General features: G+C 35.2%; 1 protein-coding gene across 6 annotated transcripts in view; it reads left to right on the plus strand.

Annotated features, from left to right (window-relative positions):
- The first annotated feature begins 1117 nt into the window (after nucleotides 1-1117).
- ankrd31 (ankyrin repeat domain 31) overlaps nucleotides 1118-20628 on the plus strand; it is a 31249-nt gene continuing 11738 nt past the window's right edge. The window contains 13 exon segments of one of the 6 annotated variants that reach the window (NM_001017911.2): nucleotides 1212-1477; nucleotides 1562-1626; nucleotides 3823-3890; nucleotides 3989-4026; nucleotides 4111-4175; nucleotides 4368-4518; nucleotides 6357-6451; nucleotides 8216-8380; nucleotides 8515-8657; nucleotides 8749-8893; nucleotides 13374-13450; nucleotides 13560-13677; nucleotides 16636-17297. In NM_001017911.2, coding sequence (NP_001017911.2) covers nucleotides 1401-1477; nucleotides 1562-1626; nucleotides 3823-3890; nucleotides 3989-4026; nucleotides 4111-4175; nucleotides 4368-4518; nucleotides 6357-6451; nucleotides 8216-8380; nucleotides 8515-8657; nucleotides 8749-8893; nucleotides 13374-13450; nucleotides 13560-13677; nucleotides 16636-16865 — 1437 coding nt within the window. In that variant the 5' untranslated portion in view covers nucleotides 1212-1400 and the 3' untranslated portion in view covers nucleotides 16866-17297. 6 annotated transcript variants of the gene reach the window in all.

Genomic DNA, 20628 nt, shown 5'->3' on the forward strand with positions numbered 1-20628 from the left:
TAATTAACAACATGACATACAAAAAGCATATTAATTAGTCTTGAGTAATTATATATGCATAAATAACAATACAATAAAGAAAAATAAAGTTTCGGAGATTATCTATTAATAATATTTAAAAGGCAGATATTTTAACCACCTATTTTTAATGCAAATTAAACAACATTTATTATACATGCAGTGTTTGTTTACTTTTTTGCAATGTGAAAACATACCCAAAACAACTCTTCCCAATGTATGTAGCAAATTGCATTGTATTGAATCAATCAATCAATCTATAATAAAGTAGAATTTAAAAAATATATAAATAAAACTAGTCATATTTAAACTAAATGAGGCGCTCTTCATAATTACACATAAACTTGAAGTTTATAGGAAAAATATTATTTTATTTAGCAAACATTAACTGAAACATTCTAGATCTTCTAGTAAAATAAAACCAGTATATTTTCGTATTTTAAATAAATGATTTATCTAATTAAATAATTCACGCAATAAAAATTGTGTATACTTTATGTATTGTGTAATATCGTATTACGTATAACAGTCATTGCATTTCAGATTTTTAGATTTTGATTTATGTAACCAAATACATGATAGATCAGGCCCATGCATGACATCAAACGTGCCACTGACATAATTTGTCTCAGATCAAAGTTTGAGTTTGCATGTATTTTTATTCAGCATCAAAAGTGTTCACTACTTTACAGTTGTAGAAATACGCTTGAAAATAAACAATAAAATAAATCATAATTATTTTTTTTTTAAAGTAAATGTGCTGTTTGTTTTCTTAAATATTAAAATGTTCAAATTATGGCATAATGTTGTTATATTATTGTATTATTGAAATAAAATTTATAATACAACTATTATAGTAAAATACTAGTAAATAACTAGTAAAAAAAAACTAGCATATTAAAAATAATAACAATTAATTTAAACAAGTACTGTGTTTCCTTACTCTTTAATGTGCAAACACTCCCAAAATCAAGCTTGGTTATTGTATTTGTATTATTATAATTTTTAATAGGCCTACTTTGAAAAAGTAAACCAATCTTAAAATTAAAAGTTTATTATTAAAGAATTTGCCATGTCATGTCTTTTTTCAAATCTTTTTATAATCAAAAATATGATTTTATATAAATGTATAATAGCTTTTGAATATTAAATTATCAATCAATCTATTTAAAAAGTTTTTCCAATTCATTTTCATCAGACGTCAGTCATCCGTCTTCATGCCTGCTGACCAATCAGATATGAGCGATCAGCCCCATTTGGCGCCAAGAAACAGAGAAACATTGTGTTACGTTGTCGTAAATACGATTTCTTGTCGAATATTCCTAAATTACCGTCACACATTTATGTAGAGTTTTACGCCGTGTTGTTTAACACTAAGAAACATGGATTTAGACCAGGAAGAAACAATCGCGACCGACGACGACAGCGGTGAAGTAAACGAGAGCATTTACCTCCGCAGGTCAGCTGATCGTTTGCTAATAACTCCGTTTATGAATTAAATGTAATTTGCTGTGGGTAACGATGGATAAACTTATCATCACAGGTTAATGTTGACAGGACATCAGTCATCGTCCTCAAACGTCGTGTTCTCTGCTGAACTGAGTGAAGGTGTGGTCATTTAACGTTAACGTGTTCAAGATCAACTAACGTTATTACCTGACTAATGTAATTTACTCATTTAATATATAGCTTTAAAGTACATAATATGCAGTATACACCAAGCAGTACGGATTTACTAGAAGTTTAATTAACGTTAATTAAAGCTTTTGAATCGGTTTAAAATAATTCATTCAGTTTGACATAAATCAGTGAATACTAAGTTAGACTGTGCTGAAGTTTTCAAGCGTAACGTTACATGGGAACTTTAACATTTCACTAGTGGCGACTCTGTGAGTGAATTATTGAATCATTCATGACCAAATTCATCCATATTTATTATGATGTGTTCACTTAAACGAATTGTTCAAAAAAACTCTGATTCACTAACAAAATACCCAGTAGCAGAGAATTTCAACCACAAGTGTGTTTTCCATTTTAGCCCTTTCATAGTGTAGCCAAAAATTCAAATTTGCTAAGTGGTTTCTTTTATGATGATGATGATGTTGAACACAAAAGAAGATCTTTTGAAGAAAGCTGGAAACCATCCATTAACTTCCACAGAAGGAAGATAAATTCTTTTAGGGTGAGTGGTTACTTTCTCCGAATATCTTCTTTTGTGCTCAAGAAAGAAAGTAAAATAGGCTTAGAATGGCTGGAGGGTGAATAATCAAAGACTTAATCACTGTAAGTCTGGGAATTTTCTAATGAACGTTCAACAGATTTCCTACAAAAAAAAAACATGATTATTGTAGTTAAGACCAACCACAAATAACCTATAGATATACTTTATCAACCAAAGTTTAACTGTATCTCTAGTAAAATTGTGATCAGTGAACCCACCAAACATGGTTACAACACTGTAATAAAACCATGGAAAATGATAGTAAAAGCACAGCTTGTTACATTATCTCTGCAGTACAACCAATGTGAGAGTTATTAAATGTCACAGTGAAATGGCACCTAAACAATAAACTTTAACATTCAATACCTCCTATATTTTTTGTGCTGCTTAGTGACATAAAATAATATCAGCAATATATATATAAAATGCTCTCTGCGTTTGTTTGAGTGCCCCACCCCCCTACCAATCAAAATTTCTATCAAAATTCGGGTGATTTATTGAGGAACACATCTTCATAAAAAATAACATGCACATTAACAGCATAGATAAACACAACAGAACAAAACTTTTAATTAAATAACAGTCCTTTGAGCTTTTTCTAAGGAGTCTAGTAGTGTTCATAAACAGAAACTGAATAATTAAATGTACAAGAAAAACACCGCATTGTCTTCTCTTTATAAATTAAATATATGTAATGAAGCTACAAATTTCGCCTGAATCCTTCAAACTTACTAGAAATGTTTACGTACTTACAAGATTTAAAGATGTGGAAAAAAATTTACTTCCAAACTGTTGCCAATGTTTATTCATTAATTTTCCTTCGGCTTAGTCCCTTTATTTTTTCAGGGGTCTCCATAGTGGAATGAACTGCCAACTTATCACTGGGAACTGCTGCCAACGTGATTGTGCATATTGCAATGCAGAACAATATTTATTTTGCTAGTTAAAACAATATTTATTGCATGTCCAGTCTAGGCCTATCACAATATCTATTTTTTGTTGTATGATATATTGCACCATATTACGATAAACTATATTATTGTCATTTTAAGACAACATTATGCCACTCTCTTTATAATGCCAGAATGACAATATAAAAGCATCACAATGCAAGTGCATTCTTTCAAAGAACACATCATATTTTATTTTAAGGGATTTTTATTTAGAGAAATTTTAACAATTTAATAATTAGGCATTGGAATCAGAATGTGAAAACTCATATCCTAAATTAATAATAATACATTTTAAAAAGTGCAAGGTAAAAAAGTATTTATGCTATTTTTAGTTATCAGACATCCACATGAAAATATAATATACTAAAGTAATTTATAGTAAATACAATAGTGTTTTTTAACCATACTGACTCTGACACCTCAGTGCAAAATCAGTTTAAAAGTCACTAGAATTAGTTTTTATATTGCATCACCAAAATTGATTGAGCTCATGTTCATGTGTTGCGATATATTGATTATTGTGACAGGCATACTACAGTCTATGGGTAATACAATTGTCTTAGCAAGTAAAACTTGTTGCAAAAGTATTTACTGTACATTTAGAGCTGAAATTGTCCCTTTGTTTAACAGATATTTCTCCTCAGATTGAATTGCAGTGTTGTACTGGACAGAGCAGAAAGACTTCCACAGCGGAACAGGTAAATTACACTAGACTGCACATGCTATGGCCATAATCAGATTTCAATTTTACTGTACCTATATGGTTTTGATTATTATTTTGTTTTATAATGTGCAGACACATGGCACAATGCTTTCACCAGCAAATACTTTAAGGTCTGTCACCTTTTTTTTTATTAAACATGAATTCATCAAAGTCGTAATTTCCTAAAATAATTAGTTTTGTTCTGTGTTTATCAGAGATCAAGCTGTACTTACTCAAGAGCAAAATTCTCTAGGAAGAGATCACATATTACACAGCGAAGGTAACCCAGCTGTCTGATACACAGAAAATACAAAAATAAAGCTTTACATAAAAAAAGGTACACAAGAGAACTTCTGTGCCTCGCAAATGTTGTTAACAAGCCATAGTTTTTTAAATGTCAGCTTTGCACCTGATTCAACCTATTTCATGGATATTCAGTAAGCAGTTTAGACTTGTAAATTCTGCCCTCTAGTGGTCAGGCCCAATCCCGTACAGGACACGGTCTCGCTAGATGCTCCTCAACGGCAACCTGGGCCTGTTTTGAGACATTCAACAAGAAAAATTGTCAGAACTGATCCGATGGCCAAAATGAAGAGTCCACCACTACAGAATACTCAGCGCAGGTCAGTTTTAAATACGCTATATGGAATTAATATATATTAAAGGTTTTCAGATATTATTCTTGATTGCTAAACAATACAAAAAGGTCTAAACATATTATAAATCTTATTTAATACTGAAAATATCAAATAATAAAATAAAAAATTCATGAACTGCATATACATGCACCCCAAACATGCCTGTAGCCAGGGGGGGTTCGCGTGGTTCTAACAACCTAACCCCCACGAACAAAAGGTCCAGAATTTGTTCGTCTAATTATTTTATGAAATAAAATAAAATAAACAAATACACAAATATATATACATATATAAAGTGTCATTTTAAATATCTATGGCCAGTAATTTCATTCCCATGGAGCCTCAAAGTACAATAATATGATGAGTCACGTGACATAACCCACGGAACGGTAATGTTTGAATCTTTGATGTGACATCTTCATCCATTCGGAGTAATGCTATGGTTCGTAATGAGAGAGGGACGAGAAAGCAGGCATCAGCGTCATTGTCAAGATATTAAACATATATTCAAAAACAGGGTAAGGCTAACATTACTTCCTAACAGATGAGAATCTGTCGCTACCATGAGGTTCTAGACTAATCGGCCTCATTTTTGAGAACAACTTTAATGAAGGCTTTAATACAAAGGGGAGTCCTCAGCCATTAGCTGTTACTTAACTGAAAAAAGGTAATAATCTCGTCACGTCCGTGTTTTTGAGGCACTTTACATCTGGTCACTTCATTCGCTTAATTTTGATCGGATATAAATCTTAAAGTTAAAATAATTGTTATGAATATTGTGCATATTTATTATCACAACATATTGCATTATTGAATATCGCCATTTGTCTACCTCTAGGGGAAGTCTCCATAAAAATGAAAAAATAACTTGTAATGTGTGTTTGGACTGACAAAATTGCACATGACCATAGTAAGCAACTTGACAAAACAGTCATTATTTTTGTTGCGGCAAATAGCATGCACATGATTCATAAAATATTCATAATATTTCATAAAATGTCACCAAAATGCTATATTTAAACTTCTTAATCAAAGTTTTAACAAGTTAAGTTTTCAAAAAATATATTGTATAAAATACACATAACATATTTAAACCTAAAAAACCTGATAAAGCACTGACAAAAAGAAATACACAGAAACACAGGAAAAAAATGGCAAGTAAAAACAAACAAATTTAATAAAATCAACCTAAAATAAAAAAAAACACTTAGTAATTTCCAGCTGGATAACATATCTTGGCCTCATATATAGGAAAACTATATGTGTTATGAATCAGCTCAAAACATTAAATATTTTCAACATTGTCGGTGTATAAAATATTTGGATGAAGCATAAGTGGTTGAAGTCATGAATCTCATTGGCTTGTTGCTAGGAAATAAATAGCAAAAAAACAAGATGTGAAATAAAATCAGCTCAAAATATCAAATTATGTTTGATATTTTCCAACTAGATGAAATCATAGTCTGAAGCTAGAAAATCAGAGTCTTTGTTCATCGTACATTTCTCGATTTTCTGTGAAATCTGTCAACTCTGACTGCCAGAATTCTCAGAAAACTCAGACTTCTGTCAACGAGTGTCATCTTGTCCAGCCTGCTCATTGGAACAAAAAATCTGTTCAACCTTTTAGTTTGTACCAGCCTTAAACCTACTTGATATAATTTGGGACAAAAAAATAATAAAACATAATAAAAATAATTTTCTTAGAATCACCTCAGACTATTTAATTCCTCTCTGCTGTGTTGTATTGATTTATTTTCAGCTGCCCTGTACAGTGCAAACAGACGGTTATTTTTGTACATTTACTGTGGATGTAATATTTACAGGTCACTGCCTTCTAAAAAGAAGAATCCAGATACTAAAGCACTGAGTACAGCTTTACCTACACGTGCTAAACAGACCAAACCCAACTTTAGTCAAGGCAAGTATGCAAATCTGATCACACGATTTAAACTTCATAGCCTTGTTTCATCCTGAGCAAATTTCTTGTGTTCTTTCATGTACCCTTGTGAGCAGTGTTTAAGTTGAGTGGGTCCCGCACGCTGTTCTGACAAAAAAATAAACTGAAGGATAGTTAGTGAGTAAATAACTTTTAACTCTTTCATGGAATCATGCTTTACAGAACTCGAACCCTAGCCTTTTTTGTACAACACCGTACAAATTTAGTTACTGAGCCAACTAATGACGGCAGAAATTTTGTCCATATGGAAAAAGACAGGTGATGCAACCATATTCAATCACAAATCATAGACATTGTTAAGTTGCTTTGTGGCATTTATTTGGTGTTGTGGGAGAAACTGCACCATATTTTTTTTTCAATAATATGTCCCTGTAATCATTACTGTGAAAAAAACGTTTTTTAAAAATGTAGGCTGAAGCATGTTTTTCCAATGAGCCTGTGTTTAAATGTATAACTTGACAGTAGTATTGCACACATTTCCACAGTTTGCGAAGAAACTCAACACAGAACTTAACTTGACTGAATAACTTGACTTGAATAACTTTTTGTTCCACAAAATAAACCGCAAAGAAATGCCAACTGGCCCAGCCGGGACTCGAACCAGTGCCTTTCTTGCTGTGAGGCCATTGTGCTACCCCCTGCGCCACCCTTATTCCTAGTTACTTATTTGAAATATGTTTTATAAATTGCAGCTTTATGTTCTGCAGCAACATATAAAAGTATTATCAAGTTAAAGTATTGTCAAGTTGTTTAATACAAACATAGTTACTCATTACTTTCAAATCTTTTTTTAAACCACATGATTTAAAACCTCTACCAGCTGCCATCCAAATATGATTTGAATGATTTCCTCCAAACATGGTTGTCTGAAGGAATAGCACTGGCAGAATGGAATTTATTTTATACTCATAATGACAGTAAGATATAATTCTTTTTTGTTTTTTGATTTACAGATATTGAATAAGCAAACATTTTACAACTGAACACCTATTAGATTTGTAGAATTTGGATATGCCTTTTTAAATTTATATTACACAGTGCTATCTGTTTATTGGCCTGTTTTAATTAGGCTTTTATCTAACATCATTAAAAAAATCTCTGGAATAAGCAAATCATTTTTAATTTCAACAAATAATTAAATAGGAAAAAAGTAAGTAACTTGCTTAATTTAAGTAATAATTTCATTAACAACATTGACAAAAATGTTATTTTTTTTAAGTTTGATTATTAATTTGTTAATGATAGGAAAATATGAAATTAGGATTTAATAATAATTACACAATGTTGAACCAACTGCCAAAAATATTGACCTGCACCGGCTCTCCAGGACTAAGTCCAGGCACCCCTGCTTTAGATCAGTCCTGTGCTGGAGTGCCGGTGTCTTGCAAAGTTTGATTCCAACCCCAATCACACACCTGAACCAGCAAATGAAGCTCTAAGCTGCGGTCACACTAGAGTTTAAGCTTGCGAAATTCTGTAGTATAGAGCTGCAAAAAGGGGCGGGATTAAACAAGATGATTAGACATGTAAAAAAGCGAGCGATTCCGGTCTGACGCATTCGTGTGCATATGAATGGAAGTCGACGAGGATGAAAGTCCAGTGTGACCGCAACTTTTCTAGGCTTTCCATCCATGCAGGTGCGTTGAGGCAATTTGGAGCTAAAATCTACAGGACACCCCTGCTCCAGATATACAAAAATCTGTTTCTTATTTTTTCATGGTGAAGGCATTATAAACCGAAAGACAGGGAAAGCCCTGTTACGAAATTCCATCAACAGACGGAATAAATTTGGAGAGACAAAACTGCATTTAGCTGTAATGCAAGAAGACCTTCAGGACGTCCGAGACATGATCTCAGTTGGTGCTTCCATCAATGTAGCGGATTATGCAGGTAAAACTTTCCTAAAACTGTATCAATCATAAAACATGAGCTCATTTGCCACCGTTATTAAAGATAAAGGGTTGAAGTTAGCTCATACGTCCACCTGATGGCATTGTTGACATTGTAGGTCTGTTCATTTTCAGGTTGGACTCCACTTCATGAAGCAGTGAACAGAAACAACTATGACATAACAGAGGTTTTACTCAAAGCTGGAGCACAAGCCAACTGCAAAGGAGATGATGGAGTTACACCTTTACTTGAAGCCATACAGTATCAGTATTACAAAGTGTGTATATTGCGTATAGTGCATTAATATTATAAAAAACATGCATATGGAATACACAGACTGATAGATACTGAATGCATATTACTTACAGATTGTAGATCTACTTCTGAAGTATGGTGCTGATCCATTATTGAAGTGTGACAGAGGGAAGACTCCAATGGACATGATCACTGACAGATCTATGTATATGGTGGTGGAGAAATATCTGCAAAAGACTAAAAGCGATACTTTTACAGGTATAAACCTCAACCTACACAAAACACTCACACTGAGGCGCTGTTTACACAATGTTTCAGTTTAAAAACGGTTACGCCTTTCATCCACATTACCCTGACGTTTTTGAGCTCTAGAAACAGAGCATTTTGAAGATGCTGGAGATGCCATTTTTTTTAAAACACTGCTGCTCCGTGTCAGTGTGGAAGGGAGAAAACAGAGATGTCTGAAAACGGAGGCATGGCTGCTGTCATTCGTCTATCTGATTGGGGCTTTGTCTTAATATTAAGTGAACAAAATGCAGTCTTGGATCCTTTTCTTAAGTTCGTACTTCGCAAGTTTGATATGGAAAACAAACTTCCAAGGACACGTCAGGTAAATCTTCGAAGGGAATAGTGTACTTTATAAAATCATTCACATCACCCTGGCTTTGTTGTTTAAATATTTTAACAATAAAATGAAAACATGATATAAGGAACTGCCTATTTTCATTTTGATATTATAAAATATCAGACACCAAAAATGTTGAGGCTTCGTTATCTACATATTTATATGACCCTCATCTTCACTGTATGCATATTTATAACATAACGGAGCCTATAACAATACTGCCTTTCATCTTCATTGAAAAATATGAAACACACCCTGTCTCTTTCGCTGAATATCAGTTTTAATAATCAAGAATGGCCATTATAAAAGTATAATGTACAATAAATTTATCCAATAAAAGAAATAAAGGCAAGCAGTTAGATGTGCAGAATCAGTGTACGTGGTTACATTAATTAATTTATTAACTTATCTTTGTGCTCAGCCAAAATGTGTTACTTGAGAACAAGTAATAGATTAAAAAGACCAAAGCGGTTAGATACAGACAAGATGAATTAAATATAACGTTTAACAACCATAGTAAAATGAGATCAGGGGGTATATCCCTGTTGAACAGTCCAACGTGTGCTGCTTTCATCTGGAGAGATGTGCTCAAAGCACCTGCTGACTGCCTGGAGCTCAGACGCCCGCATACGTTGCAGCGCATGCCAGAGCGTGTGTGTGTGGTCATGTGATGTGCAGTGTAGTGTGCATGGAGCAGTGTAGTGTGCATGGAGATCTTTTCATAAATGCTAGATGAAACATCTGTGTGAACGTGGATGGTTCTGGTTTTAAAATGAAATTTTAAAACTAAAATTTATTAGTGTAAACGGTGCCACTAAAAAAGTCACAAAAAATTACTAATGTAAAAGTTTGAATCATGATGGGTGACGCAGTGGTGCAGTAGGTAGGGCTGTCGCCTCACAGCAAGAAGGTCACTAGTTCAAGCCTCAATTGGGTCAGTTGGCATTTCTGTGTGGAGTTTGCATGGTCTCTGTGTTCGCGTGGGTTTCCTCCGGGTGCGCAGGTTTCCCCCACACTCCAAAGACATGCGGTACAGGTGAATTGGGTAGGCTAAATTGTCCGTAGTGAATGTGTATGGATGTTTCCCAGAAATGGGTTGCAGCTGGAAGGGCATCCGCTGCGTAAAAACATTTGCTAGATAAGTTGGCGGTTCATTCCGCTCTGGCGACCCCAGATTACTAAAGGGACTAAGTCGAAAAGAAAATGAATGAATGAATCATGATGACGTACAGTATGAATCTTAAGGTTAGGATTTTTTTATATCTAGACATGATGACACATCCCATAAATGCACATTTTTTCCATAACTTTATTTTAGTACTGTGATTTAAGTGATTTCACTGAATTGTAACTTATTTATTGTTATTTGCACAATTTAAATTGAAATATCATAATTGTGGTTTCTTATCTCGTATTGTGACTTTATATCCATCATCTGTTACTTATCTCACAAGAATATTGTTTTAAATCCCCAAATATATTTTAAACTGACTAAATTTACTCATTTTTTATTTATGATTTATTTAACATTTTTACATTTTGCAAACATACCAAACAACCCTTATAGAAATAATAATAATAAAATTAAACTAAAAGATTAGTGAAAATAAAATAAAACCCAATTACACAACTAATTGAGTGGCAGATCTCTACATTTTTGCAACAATCTCAATGTTACAATTTAAGTAATGAAAGATTACAGACTGATGTATTATTATTGTCAAGAGCTAGAAAGGGTGATCAGTCTAGTGCCAGCTGGAGAGTTTTATCATAAAAAAGGCTTTCAAATTTTAACAAATGTTCTGTTATGTCTTTGAAGAGAGTATCTAATCTAATCTTTCACAAAGTACAAAACGTCTTTCAGCCACCGTACATGCAAAGGTGGCTGGGGGCTCTTCCAGTTTAATAAAATGACACGCCTAGCAAGCAAATAAGAAAGGCCACAAAGTTTAAAAAGTAAGTGGGGGATGTATAATTATCAGGCTTCACTCCAAACAAGCCAATAATAGGAGATGGTGCTATATCTATAGAAGTAATAGCTAAAGGAGAGAGAAATACTGAACCCCAAAATGAGGAAAGAGCTGGGCATGTCCAGAACATATGGGTTAAAATGCCTAAACCCGAAAGACACTTATCACTGTCCGGATCATTAGTAGGGTTGATCTGTGCGAGCCTACATTTCAACCAGTGTACTCGGTGAACCACTTTACACTAAATGAGGCAGTGAAATGCGCATATAGATGAGGAATGTACCCTGTCCAGAGCTGCTTCCTAAAATTTACCCATTCGTGACTTGGTTCAAACTTGTTTGAGTTTCTTTTTTCTGTTAAACATGAAGCAGGATATGCTAAAGAATGTAAGCAGCCATTGACTTTTGGTTTTTACTATAGATGTCAATAGCTGTTTCCATCTGCCTATTCAAATGCATTTACGAATCACATGTTAAAATGTTTAATGAAAAAGATGTGCATAAATTGTGACAATGCGCATAAAAACAGAAAAAACTTTAAAAAAATGCACATCAAAAAAAGTCATGAGATTTTGTATTTTTCACAATATTATGATGACAAAAATGTGCAAGATGGTACGCATTAATGGACAAACTAATGGACTGACCACATTTTAATACATTCATAAAACATTACTGTGTAAAACGCTGGTTGAATTTCTTCTTCATCTTCCGGGGTGCAAGTTAGGAGAAAAAGGCCCACAGAGGCTTCCAACCACAGCAAAGCCTAATTATCTTTTTGATAATTGCCTCCAGCTCATCAGGAAGTAAAATGGTGCAACATTCTTAAATTTGTTATCTGATATTCCAGTATTGCTCATAAATCTTAATATGTATATTTGGATGGAAACATACACTCACCCGCCATAGTATGCCATAGTATGGAAGTATGTTTTTTTGGACGCTGCCATGGTCAAGACGATCAGCTGCAGTTCAAAATGAGCATCAGAATGGGAAAGAAAGATGATTTAAGTGACTTTGAACGTGGCATGGTCGTTGGTGTCAGACAGGCTGATTTGAGTATTTCAGAAACTGCTGATCTACTGTGATTTTCACACACAACCATCTCTAAGGGTTTACAGAGAATGGTCCTAAAAAGAGAAAATGTCCAGTAAGCAACAGTTCTGTGGGCACAGATGCCTTGTTAATGCCAGAGGTCAGAGGAGTATGGCCAGAGTGGTTCCAGCTAATAGAAAGGCAAAAATAACTCAAATAACCAGTCAATACAACCAAGGTCTGCAGAAGAGCATCTCTGAATGCACAACACCTCCAACCTTGAGGCAGATGGGCTACAGCAGCAGAAGACCACACTGTCAACTAAAAACAGCAAACTGAGGCTACAATTCACACAGGCTCACCAAAATTGGACAAAAGATGATTGAAAAAAACGTTGCCTGGACTGATGATTTATAATTTCTGCTGCAACACTGGGATGGTAGGGTCAGAATTTGGCATCATGGTATCAATGATTTATCCTGCCTTGTATTAAAGGTTCAGGATGCTGGTGGTGGTGTAATGTTGTGGTGATATTTTCTTGCCACACTTTGGGCCCAATAGTATCAATTAAGCATCGTGTCAATGCCACAGCCTACCTGAGGATTGTTGCTGACCATGTCCATCCCTTTATGACCACAGTGTACCCATCTTCTGATGGCTACTTCCAGCAGGATTACACGCCATGTCATAAAGCGCGAAACATCTCAGACTGGTTTCTTGAACAAGACAATAAGTTCACTGAACTCAGAGGGTCTCCACAGTCACCAGAGCTCAATCCAATAGAGCATAGCTGTAGTTTTGCTCCAACCCTCATAAGATCAAGGTTTTCAAAAGAATCTTGAACACTGTAAGACAGATTAAGACAGTTCTGAAGGCAAAAGTGGGTCCAAGCTGGTATTAGTAAGGTGTACTTAATAAAGCAACCGGTGAGTGTAGCTAATTTCTGTTTTTTCCAATATCCTTTAGACAATCTTGTTTGAAGAAAAAAAACACAAGAGAGACATTGTACTTTTGAACCACTTAAATAAATGATAAGTAATGTAGATTTTTGGGGTGAACTTTATCTGTTTAAAATTGTAAACATTTTATTTTCCTGTATTTTGGAATAGCTGACAATTCACCAAGGACCGCTGATTCTGGTGTCAATCCAAGTGTGGATCAAAGCTGCAACCAGAACCCTATCAGAGTAAGTTAGGTGTCATGCATCATTGGATAAAATATCTGCCGTCACTGAATCTGGCTTCATTACATGATCTGATTACTAATCTGTTACTTTTGTTTCATTCAACTTTGAGGACACAAGACCTCCTCTTCAAAAGTCAAAAAGAACTGCTGATGAGAGTATGCATGAAGGCAGTGTGCAGTGTAGTGCAGCTGAACCCGTACCTGGTCCAAGCAGAGAACAACCAAACTGTGAGCCTTCTATAACGTTTCAAACCACTTTCAAAGGTTCTCCACTACTTTAGTCAATGGTTGCGGGAACTAGATATGGCTCATGCTAAATTTAACAGCAGTAAATGATAGCGTGTCATCTAATCAATGTGATGATGCCAGCAGTTACCAGATGGTGAAATAAACATAGGTTGTTGTTAGTGTTGAGTAAGATACTTGAACAAATATATATATATAACTTACAATTGTATTTTTGCAAATTACATTTGTACATTTCTTTCTCTTAACTTTGTTAAAAAGTAACTTAGTTACTCAATAAGTGATTTAATTAAAAAAAATGTAAATCTTTAAAAAACACTTTTAGATAATTAAAAATGTAAAAATCCACATAAATCTGAATTTAAAGGCAATATAAATTAAATTCTAAATTCTTTAAATTTGAGCCAAACAAACCTTTCAGTCTTGTTTAAAGAAACGCTTAAAATCTAAACAATAAATTAATAAATTGAGACTTATTTTATACATGTCATATATATTGACCTACATTTTATAAACATTTTATTTCTTTTTAAGCGTTTGCGATTATTGGCCAAATATAAAAAAATTTTGTTTAAAAAAAATTATAAGGTACATTAATATTTATATATGTACTGTTGAAGTCGGCGAAGCAGTTGCGCAGTAGGTAATGCTGTCGCCTCACAGCAAGAAGGTCGCTGGTTCGAGCCTCGGCTCATCTCGGACATCTGCGTAAAAACAAGCTGGATATGTTGGCGGTTCATTCCGTTGTGGTGACCCCAAATTAATAAAGGGACGAAGCTGTCAAGAAAATAAATGAACAGTTGAAGTCTTAAATATTTTAAACACCATTTTAAGGACAAAACTATTAGCCCCTTTAAGCCTTTTTGTTTTTGATACTCTACAGAGCAAACTATCGTTAAACAATGACTTGTCTAATTACCCTAACCTGCCTAGTTAACCTAAATATCCTAGGTAAGCCTTTAAATGTCACTTTAAGCTGTATAGAAGTGTCTTGAAAAATATCTACTCAAATATTACGTACTGTCATCATGGCAAAGATAAAATAAATCTGTTATTATAAATGAATTATTAAAACTACTTTGTTTAGAAATGTGTTGAAAAAATCTCCTTTCCGTTAAACAGAAATGGAGGAAAAAAATAAACAGTGGGGCTGGTAATTCAGGGGGGCTAATAATTCTGACTTCAACTGTATATATATATATTATAATGAACACATTTACCAGCTTCTTTCTTAAGCATATGCATTTTTATCTTAATAAACTGTTCATAAAATAGGAAACAAAAAAGGAGCATTTAAACAACACAATGCAACTCCAAGTGTTCCCTGCTTATGATGCTTCTGATGATACCTCAAACTGTTTTGTTCCTTCAAATCTGTGACGTGCCTGTCACAACTTTACTTCTGTTTGCTGTGGCCCCGAACTTTAGGACAAGGTAAACAAACAGCGGTTTATCATAAGCATTTTATCGATACTTTTTTACACAGTTGGCATTAAGAAGAAACATAGAAACGATATCTGACTAACACCCAGCAGCTAAATGTGTCTGGAAAAATATTGAAAGACTTTTATTTTTATAAACAGGATGGATGTGAATGCGTTTAAATGTTCGGATTGGCTGAAGTAGACGTCTCACGTCAGCGCATTTTAATCGTGAACTCTCTTTCCGGCAGTTTTTTCTTCTGTGTTCACACAGAGCAGCATTCTGGCAAATTACCAGTATTGTTAAAACTTCTTTTTCCAGAAAATTGCTGTAACGAATTTACCATTATTTTCAAAAAGGGCCTGTTTACTGTTTTGGCAATTGTTGTGTAAGAATATAAAGACTATTCAAAGAAAGTCAACTGGTGCGGTTTATGCTGTTTCCACAAAGGATTTTATCGAGAGTTGAGTAACACAAGCATGATTACTGGATAGCCTGTTGGTAAAGCGTGAGTTATCAATTACATCAGGGTACATGAAAAGTAGTTTTTACTGGCGCTCATGAAGCAACATAACTATAGATGCCCCGATCAATCAACCGAAGATCGTTATTGGCTGATAATCACATTTAATGACTCGATCAGTACTCACCGATCTGGCTGATCTCATGAACCGATCACAGGTGTTTGTTTAGGAGTTTACAAGCAGAGAAAGGCACACATGTACACCAATCGATGCGGTGTGACCTGTTCATACAGTTTATTGACTTGCGTGAGTGATGGTCTCTTTGTTGCAAGTGCAACCATTGTATTAACCATGTTTTGAGCTACTGTTACACGAACGGAGTGATTGTAATCTTTGTTACCAATTTTTCTATCTGTTTCATAATATTTTCTGTAAAGCTGCTTTTGACCATTACACGTTCACACCTAAATGGTTATAAGAGACGTGTTAAAGGGATTATATGCAGCATTCTTAATTTATACACTTAGGTTAGGCGAGATCTCAACTTAAATATCATATTTAGAGGGAAAGCATTAGAATATGTACTCTGTATAGGCGATCACCATGACAAGAAATCGGTACTCAGTATCGGCTGCAAAAATCCTGATTGAAGCGTCGCTAAATATAACATGATTCTACTATTTCAGCACCACAGCAGACTGAAAGCATAGTACAGTTTGCCATCACAAAATGGCAGCCGCACCACTGTTTGACCTCACATGGAACCAATGGATTACTCTGATATTTTAATTGATTTATATAAAAGAGTTCATTTCATGTACAGTATTTAAGCCAAGTATAAGTAACTATAATTGAATTATCTAAAAATGAAAATTAAGCCCTTACTTTCTCATCGCAAAATTGTAACTAATTATTTTGAAACTGATTTCATGGTTTTTGTGCTGTTGGTTAAATAAAGAAATTGTGGAATTGATTGGTTTATGCTTATAATAAGGTGTGAGTTAGATTGTGAGGCTCAACTCAAATGTGATTATTATGTGTTTTCATTTTGCAGTGGAACCATCAGCTCAGACCAGCACCAATGAGCTTTTTGTGAGAAACCAAGAACAGGACTTTAGTAGTCAAGGTTCCTTACTGCTTCAGGATCAGGAGAGTGAGGGATCAGACACCTCAAGCTGCCCAGACAGCGAACTTACAATGGATTATATTGAAGATCGTTCATCATCACCACAACCCTGGACTCTATATGCCACTCAAGATTTCTCTGCTACTAATATCGGATAAGTTCTTCAAGCTAAAATTTTATTTTAAATGTTGGATTATTTTCTGTAAGTGAGTTCTCTTATTACATATTTTGTCTCATTATTTGTTCTTTTATGTAATTGTTTTGATGGAAGTGACATCATCACCTTCAGCAGTCAGTTAAGAAATGCGTCTGACATCTGTTAAATGTTCAAAATGTTTTTTGCACATTAAAAGCGCAGCTACAGTAATAAATATAAAGTAAATGTGCAACCAAAGTTCAGACACTGATTGGATTATTGCATTTGTTTTGTAATTTGTTATGTGATGTATAAAAGTTATATAAAGTGTAAACAGTTATACAAGTATGCCATTTAAAATGGATAATAACACATTTACTGGGGTTTCCTTTGTTGGCAAATTATTAAATTAAAATGTTTGTATTGATTTTCCAGAATAAAGACATTAGATCACACAATTGTCTCATGAAAATTGTTGTCTAAACACAAAAACCACATTGTTCAAGTGTTATTTTCAAGTCAAGTCAAGCCTGCAGTAGGGTTGGGCGTTGTCGACCAATTTGGCATTGTACGATGTCTAATGTGAAACATCACGATGGACGATGGCATCGTCATCATAGGCGGAGGTAAATTCATTATTTATGAATTATTAATTCATAACAAATTAATTATTTGTAGCCTACCCTTTCAACTACCTGACCTGCATGGTCTTTGTTTTGCCCATAAACAAATCATAAATAAATAAAGACAAGTTGCACACAAATGACCAACTGTCAATCACTTTGGTCGGTAAAATAGGTTTTTACTAAAATTACCAAGTATAAGCATGAAAGTATAAGACTGAAGCAGTGTACTGATGCAGTGACACGTTACCTGATAGATTCAAAAGAGTGAAGTCGTTAGATAGAGACAAGATTAATTAAATATCACATTTAACAACTATAGTGAGACGAGATCCAGCGGTAAATCGCTGATAAACTGTCCGACATGCACTGCTCTCTGGAGCTCACTCAAACGAGCAAATGACAGTGTGTGTGTGTGGTCACGTGATGTGCGTTTTCAGCGGACGGAGGGCTGTTCAGAAATGCTAGGTAAAACACGGTGTGGATGTGGATCATTTTCACTCTAAAATGGCATTTTATTAGTGTAAACGGGGCCTAAATGTGTGTTTTTCACAAGCGGGTTTGCGAGTGGGACGGAGCGGAGGATCGGGGATGCCGGCTCAGCATCGTGTTGTCTATTGCCCATCGGTGATGGACGATGACATCGTCTTTCGGCCCAACCCTACTCTGCAGGCACAGGACGTCAACATGACGTCTTATTGATGTTGTAACCCCAATTGACCCCAACATCGTGAGGATGTTGGATTTTGTTTGGAAATGAAAATCGGGTTAACGTCAGAACCCAACATCACTTCAACGTCCAACCTAAAATCAACCAAATATCAACATCTAATCATGTTACACCTTGAAGTTGTGTGGTTACCACTATGACATCTATACGACATTGGATTTTGGTTACTTTTCAACACAACCTAAAATCAACCAAATAACATAATTTAATGTCGTTTTGAATGTCAAAATAACGATGCACTTAGACGCTGGCTAGACATTAAATTTTGGTCAACTGACATCATGACCTAAATCGAACCTAATATTTACGTCTTATGGTGTTGTGTGCCTGCTCGGAAGTCAAGATTTATTTGTAGACCACTTTACAAACACAAAAGTGAGCCAAAGTGCTGTACAACAATCGTACAACAAAATAAGTATAATAGTGTATAAAATACAAGATAAAATATAGCCAAATAGAGATCTGCGCGGGACTAAATTTTGAATCCCGCCCGCACCCGCCAGGTTTTAGCCGGAACCTGACCGCTCCCGCTTATATTAAGCATTTGATGTCCCGCTGCCCGACCCGCCCCGTTTTCTATCCGCCGCGCCCGATCCCGCTAAAGAGCGGGGAGAGAACAAAACCGAAAAATCACCCAGTTATACAGTCCAGACAGCCTATAACAAGCTGTCTGTATAAACACACACGCACAGCACCAAGCACACACACACAGACAAAGCTTTCTCTCTCATTCGCGCGCGCGCCCTCTAACACACACTCATAAGCACCAAGCACAAACACAGGCAATGAGGCAAAGCTCTCTATCTCTCATTCGCGCGTGCGCACACACTCACACACACACACATCTCTCATTCGCGTGTGCGCATACATACACACACACACTGCAACAAACAAGCTAAACACAGCATCGCGCTATTTCATTTACACACATACATACGCGTGCTCACTCGGGAGTCGGGAGCGATATTGCTAGACAGCCCGCTCCTTTCCCAAATTAAACCCGTTACCGACCGCTCCCGTGATTTATTCGAAAATTTTTACCCGCGCCGTAGAAATCTGGTCGGGTCCCGCGGCGCCCGCGGGACAGCCGCGGGAATGCAGACCTCTATAGCCAAACTATCTAAAAATGCACAAAAAAATGTTAAATAACCAGATATTAAGATCAGTGTCAAATGCCAATGCAAAAACAGAGTTTTAAGAGCTGATTTAAATGAGAACACGGAAAAGGCCTGTCTACTGGGGAGTGCCAAATCAGTCTAAAGTCTAGGACGGGTGGCCAACCCTGTTCCTGGAGAGCACCTTCTTGCAGATTTCAGTTGCTACCCATATCAAACACACCTGAACCAATTAATTAGGACCTGAACACCACGTGATAATTACAGGCAGGTGTGTTTCATATGTGTTGCAACTGAAGTCTGCAGGAAGGTGGCTCTCCAGGAACAGGGTTGGCCACCCCTGGTCTAGGACCTACAGTACCACAGCGAAAGCACAGTCACCTCTAACTTATGTGTTTTTTTGGCACAATCAGGAGAAGCTGAACAGCTGACCTGAAAGAATGAGTCAGCTAATAGGGGTGTATCAGCTCAATAGTGGTTAGTGGTTCAACGGATCACAAATCTTACGGTTCGGATCACACTACGGTTTTAGAGTCACGGATCGGACCATTTTTCTAATCAGAAAAAAAGGGAGGAGACAAATGTCATTTGCTTTCCATTTAAACAAAAGATATTACTGCAGAAACTATTGGTTTTGACTAATGTGGCTAAGAACCTGTAGTTTTAATAAAAATCAAGAAAGAACCAGCTGAAAAAAAGGAAAATATTCAATACGAAAAATCATCTTTGCCACTGTTGCTGATAATGATAAATATAGAAATATTATACAACATAGTAATTTTCAATTGATAATTCACCAATTCATACATAAAACTTCATGTTTCATAGTTGGATCATTTCTGAAAACTTATTCAGTGACATAATTTTGATGGTAGTTTGTGGCCACCCATTGGTTACACAATGTAATTTATACAATCACCAGCATCAAATCCCATTAAATCCCTGTCATTTTAATCCTTACCATAAACATCAGTGTTTATATCTGAACTATAACCAATTATCCCAGTACTTCTGTTATTTGTTTGTAACTAACTGAAAAAGTAAAAAGTAAATGTCTCTTGATCAAACGCACATTTAAATCCAGCACTTCGAAGGATTAATAAACATATGCAAATAATTTATCAGTCATGTTGCGTGGGTTTGAATTGAGATCACGATCTTTCAATGTTTAATTGTGCAGCTTTACAATGAATGCATTAATGTAGGCTAAACAAACAGTGACAGGAAACACCTTTAATTAATAGCCTAAGAAAGTATTTAGGTATGTGCCACCACAACATTTTCCGTCATCTTTATATTTTACAAGGAAGCAAAAAT

This window comes from Danio rerio, chromosome 5 (genome assembly GCF_052040795.2).
Source record: "Danio rerio strain M-AB ecotype USA chromosome 5, GRCz13ab, whole genome shotgun sequence".
Taxonomy (NCBI): Eukaryota; Metazoa; Chordata; class Actinopteri; order Cypriniformes; family Danionidae; genus Danio; species Danio rerio.